At 49.2% G+C, this 13,972-nt stretch overlaps 1 protein-coding gene across 5 annotated transcripts; it reads left to right on the top strand.

The window, feature by feature from the left end:
• The first annotated feature begins 266 nt into the window (after positions 1-266).
• LOC144724071 (spartin-like) lies at positions 267-13,170 on the top strand. Of its 5 annotated transcripts, XM_078602927.1 has the most exons (8): positions 1,843-3,589; positions 4,067-4,763; positions 5,186-5,383; positions 6,248-6,383; positions 7,252-7,497; positions 8,038-8,199; positions 10,924-11,014; positions 11,710-13,170. In XM_078602927.1, the coding sequence occupies exons 1-8, from the start codon at positions 3,366-3,368 to the stop codon at positions 11,819-11,821; spliced, it is 1,866 nt and encodes a 621-aa protein (XP_078459053.1). In that variant the 5' UTR covers positions 1,843-3,365; the 3' UTR covers positions 11,822-13,170. The 5 variants fall into 5 exon arrangements, with proteins under 5 accessions (XP_078459052.1, XP_078459050.1, XP_078459053.1 ...); XM_078602926.1 differs by lacking the exons at positions 10,924-11,014; positions 11,710-13,170 and adding an exon at positions 267-429 and having other exon boundaries at positions 3,359-3,589; positions 8,038-10,917; XM_078602924.1 differs by lacking the exons at positions 10,924-11,014; positions 11,710-13,170 and adding an exon at positions 267-429 and having other exon boundaries at positions 1,894-3,589; positions 8,038-10,917.
• Positions 13,171-13,972: the final 802 nt, after the last annotated feature.

The following is a 13,972-nucleotide window of genomic DNA, read 5'->3' as shown; positions in this document are numbered from 1 at the left end:
ACTCTTAGGTTTGTTCGGTAAAGTCACGTAGGTGACAAGAAATAATAAAAATAAATAATAATTTAAATAATAATTATTACTTATTTTTACCTACGTGACTTTACCGAAACAACCTAAGAGTATGAATCCTTGTAGTCACGAAAGCTTCAAATCTAGAGAGATAGTCACTCAGCAACGCCGTTCAAAGTTAAATGCCACCCTCCCCCCCCACCACCACCACGACTGCCACCTCCTCCTCCGTTGCGAAACGCCGAACGCGTCATTCACTCACGAGGTGACCGCGAATGGCAATCGACAATTACGTTTACGGAACTCGCAGCCACAACGCCAACCAACCCGCCACCATCACCACCGATCTGGCTTGGCTGGGCTGGCCCCCCACCCCGCTCCACGCAGCCTCTGAACCTCTTGAAGATTCAGCAAACCACGGTGAGTGCTACAATCGGGATACGTATTTTCGCAGTCCGTTGAAGCGTCCGTAGCATCGTGACACATTTGTTATGCCACGTAAACTCGTCGTGTCCTTCTCGCTGAACGCGTAACGTGTGCGTAGCTCGGTTGGAGGGTTCGCGATTCGGGTGATGGTTTACGCACGGGCCGAGGGTGATCCTCACTGTCTCGGTTGTAAGTCGAGTACTTGTGTCTGTTCGTCCACCCCCCCACCCCAACCCCGATCGTGGACGTTGTCAATCTTTGGCAGGATCTGTTGTTTGCGTGTTCATTTTGCGCGCTCGGTGTAAAAGAAACGACCGTGTGACCAAGTTTTTTTTTTAAACTCGGCTCAGCACGAATTTACACCGCTAGAGGTCGCTGTTGTACTTTGTTCTGGTATTTGTAACCCTGATAATGATGATCCGCTCTTGGGTGAGCTTTCGTGTCGTATGACTCGTGCCTTCGATGGGTGTTGTGTGGGGAGAAACATCACATGCTGTTTTTTGCAATTCCCATACAATATTCACTTCTGAAAATAGCACTCACTGCTGAAGGCAATGTTTTGGGGAATTGTTGGCCTTCTTTGGAGTTGTGTGGGGAATGTGGAGGGTTTTTTTTGGTCTTGTCTATATAAAGAATGCAAACTATAATAAACACACTGCGCTGGCATTAATATTTTCTGAAGAGTGAACAAAAAAACGCTCGTTATCATCTTAAGTAACCTGTTGTTGAATACACCCATAAACATGCTTTACAGTACAAAGTCACGTAGGTAGAAAAATAATACCTACGTGACTTTACCGAAAGAACCAAAAAGTATGGATTCCTGCAGTCACGATAGCTTCAAATCATGCTTTACAGGATTTAAATCCGGTGAACTCGTTGAGACTAAAAAATATATATTTTAATAACGGTAGTCCTCTCGATCACAGATCAATACTGTGAACACTTGACCATCTGAAACAAACATCAGGCGCCTCGGAAGGAAACAGAAAACTAATTATGCGTTACGTATTTGTATTTAATAAATAATTGACGTTTCGCAAAATAGGGTTGAATAACTCTGGTAAATGGTGTGGTTTAAAAGTCACTTTTATAATTACCAAGCAAGTAATAACACATTTCGATAAAAAAAATACATTTATTTTATCCCGCCTGTGGACCTTAATATTATTTGTTTCTCCTTATCCCCATTTTTTGCGGTTAAATTAAATCCTATTAAGAAGGCTTGCCCACTGATAAAACACCGATCACAATTGACCTGAAATTTGTCTGCAGGAGGTACATAATTCATTACATTATTCGTGCAAAATCACGGCTAAGAGAAGTAACCCGGATGTGGTACCAAAGTCATCCTCTTGCCCACGTTTATCCACACCGTTATCCACAACTTTTAACACAGATAATGCTGTCCCCCATTTCAACGCATAATAAGTCCCTCTTCGTGTCTCTCCATGTCAGATATATGTGCATCTACATCCCTTTGTAAATCCACTCCTGGAAGAGGGCCTTCCCACATCGTGCAGGCTCTGAAGGGTATTATCCATACTTCACACTGGTCAGTACAGATTGGAAAAGGCAGGGAGCATATATGTGGGAGCATAGAAGGAGAGTACAACAATGAATGTAGCTGCACCATGCTTGGACAGGGCACACAGTGCTACTGCGTTGCATGTCAGTGAGCTGGCCTTGATTGGTAGGAATGGTGTCAGGTGATACTTTAGCTATTGCACAATGCCTTAGTGATGATAAAACAAAAACGATTGCGTGTTCCCTACCTCTACACGGAGAGTTGCAAAGTCCAGGGGACAAAATCCATGATGCAATTTCTCCAAAGCCACATAGATCTACGGGTGTGCGACGTTTGTTGACATAAAGGCAATCTGCTGATTATTTTGTGCAACACAACTCAGTTGACTCCACTGGCTACTGATGTCAGTAATCAGTGCAACAGTGGCTTTCATGAATGCTAATAGCACCCTTACAGTTTATGGAAAATATTTTAAACATTTCTAAATAATACTTTTGACACCGCAGTCATCTGTTGTCCTTCCCCTGCACCTCCGATTAGCACGGTTGGCTATGTACGGTGCGAAAGAAGTTTCACATACTGTACATACAATCAACATCTGCGATTTGCATCTGTTCCCTTGTCAAAGTCCATGCCAACCACACTACGCTTCTAGGGAGGCCCTTCCACCAGCAGTGTTATCAGCAAGTAATTGCAGGGCTGCACCTTTACCCACATAAATAGGAAAAACAGGGAACATACGTTCTTGTGAATCTTGATTTGAAGCTTTCGTGACTACAGGAATCCATACTCTTTGGTTCTTTCACATTGATGACGGACGCTTGTGTTGCGCCCGAAACGTCGTGATTTTTTAAATTATATTTTTTATACCTACGTGACTTTTCCGAAAGAACCAAAGAGTACACATTCTTATGGTTTTTTAAATACTGTATATAAAACACTGACATACATTTGTATAATTTGTGTGACACATTTGAGTGGAAGTTGCAGACACAGAGTGAGATGATGTGGTGTGTGAAGCTTGGTATTTCTACAAAACTGGACACATCACAAAACGTACGTGGTATTTTGCTCGACTCACTCCCGCTGACCACACATCCTGGAAGAAGTGAGAGAGCTCACACTTTACCTCTCCAAACATCACCTGCCGATCGACAAATTGTGTTTTCCCCATTTACACTGCTGGATGGATGGAGGCGGTGGTAGTGGGGTGGGGCGGATTTTAAAAAAAACCTGCATCATTGTTTCAACTGCCCCACCGGGAGTTCCCACCGGCGAGACAGCCGGCAGATTTTTTGACGCAAGAAATTAGCGGTGTTGCACCTTTACCTAGTTCGTACCTTGACACCGTGCCCCCTACTGACGGCATCGCTGTCTGTGTGCGTGGTGGAACAGCATCAGCATGCAGCAGCAGCAGCAGCAGGAGACATACCCAAGCTCCCCGCGTGCACGCCGCCGGCTCGTCAAGTGTAAGCAGCGCGAGGCGCAGGGCCTGCTCCTGCAGGCGGTTCGTGCCGACGAGCGCGGCGATGCGGCCCAGGCTCTGGCGCTCTACCGCTCGGCACGCGGTCACCTCGACGCCGCCCTGGCCATCCCCTGCGACGGCCCGCAGTGCACCGGGTCCAAGTGGGTCGCGCTCGCGCAAAGGAGGTGTTCCGTTTCGGGTTCATCGGGCCGCTTTCAAAGCTTTTCAAGTATTATGCAACTACCGTGACGACTCGTTTGCCATCGCTAGGGCACGCTCCGAAATTGTTCTGTCCGCCACGGTTGGTGACCCGAGCTCGATGTCATCCTCGTCACAGCATGTCAGGTGGCAGCTTGAGATTTGAGCTGAAAGTGAAAGTTGTGGAGTGGCATTTAGAGTGTAATTCCCTAATCACTGTATAAAGAGGCTTTCACGGTGATTTAAGTTCGGTTCACTTGTTTACTTTCTACTTGTGAAATGTTATTTCACAGTGATTGGACCGATACAAACATCTGGCAGTGATAAATATGTAAACCAGTGCCATCCCCCTCATCTTCACCCACGCGCACTGGTCCAGCACTCCGAGTGTACGGTCAAACACGATTGACAAGCCGCGCGTTGCCTCCGCCACTCTGCAGGTGGGATGAGACTCGCCGCACGCAGGCCAAGATGCAGGAGTCGCTGCTCGGCATGCAGTCTCGCGTGCAGGACCTGGAGGCTCGGCTTGAGCCCAGAACCACCTCCATAGTCCCCTCGGCGCCCCCGCTTGCTGCATCCGCGCTCCACGTTCCGCCCCTACCAAGCGGTCCACCCGCATCGAGCGGCGACCCCAACTGCGGCCACCTCTACCCGCAAGTCGCGGCCCTCCCCGAAAAAGCTCCTCTTCCTCCGGGAGGCGTCTGGTTCGAGCCGGCGGGACAGCCGCCGCCTCCGCAAGGCTTACCGCTCACGTCGCAGTCGTCCCAACGCTTGCCGCCGGCTCTACCTCGCTATGTCGCTACGGGAAGCACAGACCTCCCGCCGATGTATACCCTGCAGCCTGTGGAAGGGCACACGTCGCTGTCCATGGGCACGGTGCACGGGGAGTTGCCACTGCTGCCTCCGGGCTACGCGCAGTGTCAGGAGAAGCCCTCCGGCCTGCAAGTTGCACCCGTGCAGCAGGTGCTGGGGCCGGACGCGGTCGAGCTGTTCCTCATCGCCGACGGTGCACAGATTTTCTTTGTGAGCGTGGCGGGGCTGGTGAGCGCGCCCTCGTACCCGGGGTTCCTGCGCATCGCCACCTTCCACAGCCAGGGGCCCGATGCCCCTCCCGGCCGCCCGCCGGCCTTCCTGCAGGTGTGTGGTGAAACCCGTCGGCTGTGAAAACTTTCATACCAACAGTGGAGAGATCGTGGCTGATGGTGTAGAATAACAGCCATGGCTAACAACAGTGGCAAGAGATAAATTGGCCTGTCCCTGAGCCATTGTTGTTCTACTGTCCTTTCCAATCTTCATCAACCCACACTGACCAGCATGCTGAAGCCTGGTCAAGCAGACTCCACGATCGACACGTCACGGGGCGGCACTCATCCAGCAGTGGATAGATCATCACTAGCCATCTCAAATCTCAAATAAATTGTTAGAAGGTAGAAAGCATTCGTGGGGTGTAGTAGCATCAACAGCTTTGGCCATGGTGACAATTTGATCTTTTTCTCAATTGAATACTTGCTGATATCCCTCTCGTCTCCTACGGCTCCTTCCATCCTCCGCCTTCCCAGGTGTCTGGGTGGCTCCACCCGCTGGTTCCGGGCTACTCGCCGGTGCTGCGCTCGTCGCAGGGCATCTACGTGTTTCCGGACATGTGTTCGGGGGAGGCCGGCGCCACCGTTGGCGTGCTCCTCTCCCCTGAGCTGCCCGCTGAGCAGCGCCGTCTCTTTGAGGAGCACTTGGGACGTCTGGCTCAGTTCTGCGTCCAGGTGCGAGCGTCGCTTAGTGGGCCAGGTACCTCACCGCGAGGAGCGCCCGCCTTTGGGTTAAATCGAGCCTCGGTTAACTTAAGCCGATCGTCATCTCGCGCAGTTGACCTGTTCTTTTACTGTGTATTTATTTTCAAAGCTAAGCTTACCGCTGTATAAAACGTGTGAAAAAATATTTATTTTTGACTATTTCTGTAAAAAATTGGCAAATGTATTTGAAAAAACATGCAGCAATACCACGTAATGGGTAGGGGTTGGCACACACGCAGCACAAATATAAAACGGGTTTAGGTATCGTATAGTTTTGCGTCGAACTAGGACCGATGTGTTAGAGAAAGGGCCCTTGCCTATGAACATTTGGCAGTTAATCAGGATTGGTTCAAGCAAGCCTGACTCTGCTGATGACACACTGAATATCGAAACAGGTTGAGAGTTTGCTTGCATTTAGATGTAAAGCTTTCGTGACTGCAGGGATTCATCTTCTTGGTTCTTTTGGTAAAGTCACGTAAAAGGGAAATAATAAAATAATAAAAATATTACATTAAATAATTCTCACGACGTGGTCTTCACCTGAGGACGGCTGCTTGCGTTTTGGCCGAAACGTCGTGAGAATTATTTTATCATGTTTTATTTTTATTACTTTATTATTTCCCTTCTACGTGACTTTACCGAAAGAACCAAGAAGAAGTTTGCTTGCAGTGAAACGAGCGCTGCTTAATAAGATGCACGCCACGAATGCGGTGCTGCTCCGATGGGTCGTGTAAAAATAAATATTTTACATGATGAGACAATGATGGGGGGACGGGGAGGCCGTTATTGATATTGTTGCACAAATACAAGTAAGCGCTCGCCGTCTTTCCGCAGGCTCCAGAGGATGGCGCCGCTGGTGGCCAGGCGGAGTCGGCCGACGTTCCCAAGGCAACCGCGCCAGACCCGGAGAAGGGCACCCCCCAGCCGATGCCCGAATGGAGCGAAAAAATGTCCCACGGCATCCTCTCTGGTATGAGGGATGTTCAAGGGGGGGGGGGGGGGGGGGCTATGTTTTCAGCAGTATGGGGCGCCGCGTGGCGAGATGTTAACTGCCTCGCCAAGTATACAGACAGGAGGTCGTGGGTTCGATCCCAACGCTGACATGTTTATATTTCGAGTTTGTATGTTCTTCCTGTGGTGGTGTGGATTTTTTTTCTGGGTCCTCTGGTTTGTTCCCTGCCAAGATGCTGGTTTCCAACAGATACTTAGAAATGCCGATGAAGAGACCACGATGCCCCTGACGCTGTGCGAATGCAAAGGGATGTTTTAATGTGTGAGCGCAAGTATCGTGAGGAGGGCATGGCTTTTTTAAAGTGACAAACACATTGAGAATACAGTTAAAGTTGCATATTAGCGCGCCACCTTGGAACGATTTAATCCGTGCTTAATTCCAAGTAATGTGCTCGTGACAGAAGTTGTACCTCGCCTCCCCCCTACCAGTGTAATGTAAGCATTTGTTGCTTATAACAGAGCCGTGCTTATATGAGGTGTGCTTGTTTCCAGCTTCTGCTCTATTATGGTGAGGTCCTACTATAGACATATAGTATGTCAGGTTTAGGCAAAGGCGTGTGGAATATCTTGTCTGCAACAGCAGGTCACCTTCAGGTATTCATTAACTGCAGACTGACATTCAATAATTGTTTACACCTCGGTTCGTACAACTAGGCGTGGAGCTGTGGCGCAAGTGTTTAGTGTATTTTGCTATGATTGACACACACCCCTCTTACTGACACACGCCTGTCTTACACACACACACACACACCACTCTGAGTGACACGCACAGAACTCGCCCAGTCCTGCTGACACACCCACCCCTGATCCTCTCGCTACCACGCCAGGCGCGTCGTGGATCAGCCGCGGGTTGCTGCGGGGCGCCGAGGCGACGGGCAAGGTGCTCAACAAGGGCGCGACGGCCGTCAGGGAGCACATCCCCGCGGAGTCGCAAGTGCCGCCCCAGGCTCGCGCCAACGCCAGGCCCACGGCCGCTGCTCCGCCGGCGCAGGCCCCCGCCGCGGCGGAACCGCACCGCGCGAACACGGGGCCGAACCGCGAGCCCTCCTTGGTGAAAGTCGGCAAGAGCCTAGGTGGGTGCGAGTGTGCCCGCTCTGAGTATGGACATCTCTGCAGCCGCTTGGAGGAGCTGCATTCATCGAAATAGAGCAAAGGAATTGTCGCGACCCCCCCGAATCGTGAGAATTCGATCGACTCGCGGGGGGTGCGAATTGCTGTATGCCAATGACTCGCACTAAAAAATATGTTAAGTTTGGGTTTTAACTTAATTTGGCAAAGTTCCAGCTGTGAAAATTAAGTATATTTATTTGACTCCTTTATGATGAACATTTTCCTCTGCAGTATGAGGAATTTGTAAAATCATCATCTAACATGTGAAAGAAATGTTCCAGGCGGCCGCAGAAGCGCATTTGAAAGCCCGCGATGCGATGACCGTCTTTATTCGATGGCTAGCCAAAAGCCGCCGCTGCTGCTGCTGCGGGGATGACCGGAGTTCGCGTGATGGTTTACGCTCCTTGACGAGATGAGCGAGGTTACCGTGGGTTCATTTGTGGCAAGAACGTGTGTGTGTGGTGGATGGAGGGGATGAGTCCGCGACTCGCTCTGCCGCGCAGTGGGAGGAGTGGTGGATGCGGTGAGCTCGGTGAGCAAGGAGATGGCACCTCACCTCAAGCGCTACGGGGAGAAGATCATGCCCGAGTCGCTCAAGCAGCCGGACAGCGACGGCGCCCGCACCCTCCACGGGGCCAAGATGGTCGCCTCCAGCAGCGCACAAGGCACGGCCCTCCGCTCTCTCGTTCTCTCACTGTCCGGAGCTCTCACTCTGCTGCCTTTTGTTGTTTGTTTTACTGGCTTCTCATTGTCACTGTCTGGGTCTCGCTGTTTAAAAAAACCTAAAGGAGCCAACTCTTTAATCGCTGACTCGTGCCAACGTTTGGCTCGCACGCGTGGTGGTGGTCGTGAGCCAGAGTTGTTGGCGTGAACAAAGAATACAAACAAGGTGGTAAAAACGATATATATTTTATTGCAACACTGGATCATGGTGATTCTTCAGATCGCTGTCGTGTTGCATCATTACGCACCCCACTAAGTTAGGAATGAGTGCCGTTTAGAGAGTGGTGGCTGTGATGCTCCGACTGCAATCCAGCCGAGTTGGCGGATCACAGAGAGATCGTGTTTGTGACATGCACTCCTTCAGAGCAGGACAGTGGGAGCGATGTTTCCTCATGTGCGTGACATTTCTCCAGGCACCTTGATGACCTCCCACAAGTAAAAATTAAGGAATAATCCAACATTCCATCTAGTACCTACCCGACGAAGAGTGCTGATGAAGATTTCATCTCTCCATTAGAGAACCAGTGTAAACATTGTCATCACGCCATGCATAAGACAGGCACGAATGAAAGCCCAGTGAGACCACTTGTGTATTTTGCAAGAGATATCTGGGTCATAAAAGCAGAGAAGTACATAGCAGGTTAAGAAGACACGGTAAAATTATATAAAAATGCACCCCTGTGACGAACCATAACTTTAACCGTAATAATTGGTGTTGCAGAAGATCAAACATTTAAACGCAGAAAATATAAACAGTGATCAATAGGCTAAAGACCATAACCTCGTTTGCATTAGCCCACAGAACCCGGGTGTGTACTCATGTGTCTATGTTATTAGTCAACTGGAGTAGACCGCAAATTCTTGCTACGGACAACATTTTCCGGGCAGATTTCACTCTGTGTGCCGGCCTGCATTTCATACGTCAGAATTTTTAGTGAGTGGGAAAAAACATCGTCAAATGTGTCACAATCAACAATGTTGTAGATTTGGTGGGAACACGCAATTTTTCATTTAATATGGCATTTAACTTTTCAGAAAATATGTTTTTACTCGGAAGTGTTTCTGTGAAAGACCTGCCCAACTCACGCGATAACTCGAGTGACTGAAAACCATGGAAACTCATTCATTTTTTTAAATTGAATGTAGTTCCCATTCAACTTGAATTCAGGCCAACTGGAGAATTTAAAATGAGGTAATGGTTAAAAAAAACACATGTGCGTTCCGAGTTCCTGAACTATGAATCCAGTTTATCATTAAAAAGCAACTGAGAAGGAAATAATGAAATGCACGGGAGACATTATGCCAGGTTCATGCAGCATTATGAACCATGGAACTTTCTCCAAATTTTGCATTAACTGTCAGAACAAAACAAGCACTTAGAGTATATAATTTCTAAAAGGATTGTTCTTACACTCTGCACATTAACTATGTTAATAATGACGATTAATTACCTGTTTTTTATATTGTCCCGTGTGTGATTTATCTTTATTGTGTTGCCTTTATTGCTATTTAATAGCCTTCCACGGGGCTTTTATCTCCAGCTGCTGCTTAACCGTGTGGTGGTCCGCATGGTTAAGCTCCGTTGTGAGTGCTCCACTGTAATCCCCACATCCACTTTGAAGCGGCTAAATCGGCGTTGCGGCGTCCACAAGCACAGCGTGCAGGGCATGCCAATTAATTTATTTCAATTACACACACCCCATCGGAGGAATGGATCAGAGAGTCGTGCCAAACCTACGCCGGAACGCCCCGTCCGGAGCCAAAACTAAAGGAGCAGGCCTGCAATTGCTTGCTCACAGTGCTGCTGGTGGAAGGGCCTCCACGAGAAAGAAATCTACTGAGCCCTTGGAGAGCAGTGGTTTTGCTCATTTTCATATGGGGGGCCACTTTCGACCGATAAGACATCATCGGCGTGTTTTCGCACTTGTGTATTTGTCGGGGGCTGCACATCATGGTCCGCACTAAAGGCCACCAGGGGCCGCCAGGGGTCGCCAGTGGCCCTTGGACCTTGCAATGAAGAACGTTGCTCTTGAGGTTATTTTGCCAATTGTTCCACAGTGTCCGGAGGTCTCAGAAAGAGGTGAAAGTACACACGTGACCTGCCAATCGACTGACTGCCGTGTAACTCATTTACAATGCTGGGTGGACAGAGGAAGGGAGATTTTGAGATGCCCCATTGTTATCACTGCCGTTGCCGTGAGATCAAAACGGCGGCAACAGGTTTGCAAGTACATTGTGCTCACCATTGCACCACAGCAGCATCCCTTGCCACTCATTGGAGAGCGACGTAAAATTGACGGCAATTCAACGACACGTGACCGTGCGTTGCACGTTCCACTGATTGCACCGACTTAAAAAAATTCACGTCTTGGCGACGCTCCTGCTCTTGGCCACTGGCCGAAGGCGGCGGCGCACCTCTTGACGAGCCGCGAGGCGTTCATTAGCGAGGCAGCTCCTGCATGCGTGGGGGCTGGCAGGCAGTCAACGACAATCGGCCCACCTGCTCTCGCATCGGCAGCACCATAGCACAGCTGCAAGCCAGACGGACGTGTGTGTGTGTGTGTGTGCGCGTGGGCGCCGGGGCGTGTCTTTGGGAGATTCCACCCTTCCCCGTGCTCGGTGAGCGTCCTTTGCTTTCTTCCTCACCCCCCTCCCTCCCATGGCAGGCCTCTCCACCATCTGGGACGGTCTGTCGTCCGCTGCGAAGACCATCGCTCGGAGCGTGTCGTCGTCGACGGTGCAGCCCGTGTCCCAGGGGTGAGCGCGCGGCCGACCGTTGCCGCTCTCGGAGGTTTTTCTGGGAGTTCATTTCGTGATGCGTTTATTCACAGAAAGATGTTTGTGATGTGAAGATTATTCGCGTTATAGCCCGGGAACATGAAATTGGGACGAGGACGAGCAGCACGTGAACAAGTAAAAACGTTCCATCCCTTTTCAACATGCAGTGTTTGTATTTTGAGAAAGCGTGACCTCAACGAGTGAGTGGCCAAAAATGATCGATGGGGCGATTCGTTTGATCCTTATTTTCTCACTAGAGACACCTACTGACAGATGGATTAATTGCGATATTTTTTTTTACATCTTCATTGCGTTAGGGAGTTCCAGCAGAAGATAAAGGATGACTTCCAGCTGAGTAAAGGTTGACCAGGCCCTCTGACAGAATAAGGCCTTGGTTGCTCAGAATAAAATATATTTCACCATTTCAGCCGACTGGCCTTCATCAGAGAGTGTGGAGGAGAATGTAAAATAGAGTGGAGGGGCTGGCTGTGATTTGTTTAAACAGTCACTGTTCATTCAGAGGTGTAGCGCAATCATAGGGTAGGCTCCCAAGTGTTCAATACGAAATCTAGGTTTTAAGCAGTATCGCTGGAGTGTAACGATTCCTGAGAGTACCTCGTGTGTAATAAATGCGTGCATCTCTGTGGTCCTGCCTTTTTTCCGCGCTGGTGCAGTGCTGCGAGTGTACCCAGCGACCGCAATGCTCAGATGAGCGGACATTACCAGAATGGACAGCCAACGATGAACGACATCAAGCGAGACACAGGCATCAAGCGTCAAATGTGATTGCATCCTGTCGGTCAGCGTGTTAATTTGGTAATCCGAAGTTACTCTGGCCTGTCTAAAGATAAAGTCAACTTGCCAGCAGCTAAAATTACTACATTTCTACGTCCACCGCTTATAGGAAGATGGAAATGTTTCTGTATTTCTGACGGACGCAATCTCCAACGCACGAGTTTGTGAGCAGCTCGTGCCACTTTTTCCACACATTTCAAACGGAGAGTATTTTCTATTCCTCCAGAAACATTGGTTGCGGTAAAGAAATTGATATTTCTAAATGAGAAAAGTTTGATTGCTGTTGTAGCAATGCTCCATCTTAAATGATGCGAACTCTACTGATTTCATCGGTCAGTTTTCAGAGCAAGCATTTGCTTGAAATACACCAAAGAGAGTGGATTTTTAAGAATATATTTATTGTTGATTCAGTACCTTATGCACACGTACTGTGTCTAACTCCCCATGTAGCTGTATTGAAACGTGTCTTTGTGTCATAAGGACCCATGTAGTGGTGTTTAAACTTTATTCTTCATCAAACTGGAAATGAATGTAAGTGAAGCCTATTATCCATACATATAATGTGATTAGTGGCCTTCACTCAAGCTCTGTATCTCAAGTACATTCACATGAAATTGCTGCCTTTCCCAATTCACAAGATCTTGACCCAGAAATTGAGAAAAATTACGTCAAATACTGACCATTGGGAACCAAGATCTTCCCGAAGAGTGATACACGCGCTCATCGGTAGAATCCTCCGGAAGATGCGTTCCCCATTGATTTATATTTAAAGGTGATGTTCAGGCGTGACGTCATCGACCCTGAAGCCACTGCCTATTGCTCCGTCACGATGACGGCACCCTCACATTGCCGAACGACGGCATGGTGATGTCATCACGACGCACCGCACGGGCAAGGGTGCGGTGGTAACGTCACCGTGAACATCTGTTTAATGACGTCACCGTGAACATCTGTTTAATGACGTCACACGCATCCCACAGTGTTGCTGCCCCCCCACCCCCCACATGTATCCACGCTAATGCATGGGCAGTGCTGGTGCCTATCTAAGCCACAAGGCCAGTGGTTTATGTTTTTTTAACTGAGTGTACTACTGTTGGTGCATTTTAACCCCGAGCAATCTTACATGAGCTAAATCGGTTGACGTGTATGAGCAATACGTTTAAGTTAAGCACAATATACTGTCAGGATGAACATAAGTTATTCTGTTAGCTTTAAAAAAAAACTGTTGTCTTACATTATTTTGTTCTAGCTCTGTTTTTTCGTGTGGTTTTGTAGCAATACGTCGTAGTGTCACCGCACCTGTGTTTGAAATCAATAAAAGTAAAAAAAAACACTTTAAAGCTAGTGATATGCTGAATCTGTTTTTTTAAATGTAGCGACGACGATAGCTGTCCGAAAGAGTGCATTTGTCTTCGAGGCAGGTGACGCGGTATGACAACGGTGCAACGTGGGTCACGTGGCGCGTCAGGTGCGACTTTAGCTGTTGTTTACACATTCACATTCATTCCACGTGTTTGGGGAAGGAAGCCGAACGAACAATGGATGAGGAAAATGAACTGCTGTGATGACAATGAGAGGCGCCTCTCTTGTTTGCGCTCTGTGCGGAGTTTACGCGTCGGTACCGTGGACAGCGCCCGGCAGCTCGGAAAGCCACGTGACGATAAACTGCAGTTGCTGTCGATGCTTCGATTTAAAATAACCAATGCTACGCACATCTTACTGGTAGGAACCTCCTGGTTACACCAGCCCACAGGGGATTATTGTGTCCGTCCGTCCGTCGTGCATCCAACAATGGGAGCGGTGGGGCTGGGTGGAGAGGGTGCGGCTGGGTGGGGGTTGGGAGGGGTGGGGCTGGGTGGGGAGGGGCTGGGTGGGGAGGATGGGGAGGGTGGGGCTGGGTGGGGAGGGGCTGGGTGGGGAGGGTGGGGAGGAGGGGGAAGGTGTGGAGGGGCTGGGTGGGGGTGTGAGGGGTGGGGCTGGGTGGGGAGGGGCTGGTCACCCCATGGTGCCCTTATAAAACTCAACGTTTAACCTATTCACGCCGGCTTGTGCCCGCCCTCACAGTCGGGCATATTTGCGGAATACACCACGCCGCCGTTGACCCTGGCCATTGACCGAGCAACCCAACGTTCCTACCAGCTC

Source organism: Lampetra planeri, chromosome 19 (assembly GCF_965212315.1).
Source record: "Lampetra planeri chromosome 19, kcLamPlan1.2.h2, whole genome shotgun sequence".
Taxonomy (NCBI): Eukaryota; Metazoa; Chordata; class Hyperoartia; order Petromyzontiformes; family Petromyzontidae; genus Lampetra; species Lampetra planeri.
The sequence above is the reverse complement of the archived record's forward strand: the minus strand, read 5'-3'. Positions and strand labels throughout refer to the sequence as shown.

Bases quoted from the DNA above. Each gene is read 5' to 3' on its own strand.
- LOC144724071 (XM_078602926.1), top strand. From the start codon at position 3,366: ATGCAGCAGCAGCAGCAGCAGGAGACATACCCAAGCTCCCCGCGTGCA. The intron at 3,590-4,066 runs GTGGGTCGCGCT...GCCACTCTGCAG, and splicing joins CCGCAGTGCACCGGGTCCAA to GTGGGATGAGACTCGCCGCA. The intron at 5,384-6,247 runs GTGCGAGCGTCG...GTCTTTCCGCAG, and splicing joins TGGCTCAGTTCTGCGTCCAG to GCTCCAGAGGATGGCGCCGC.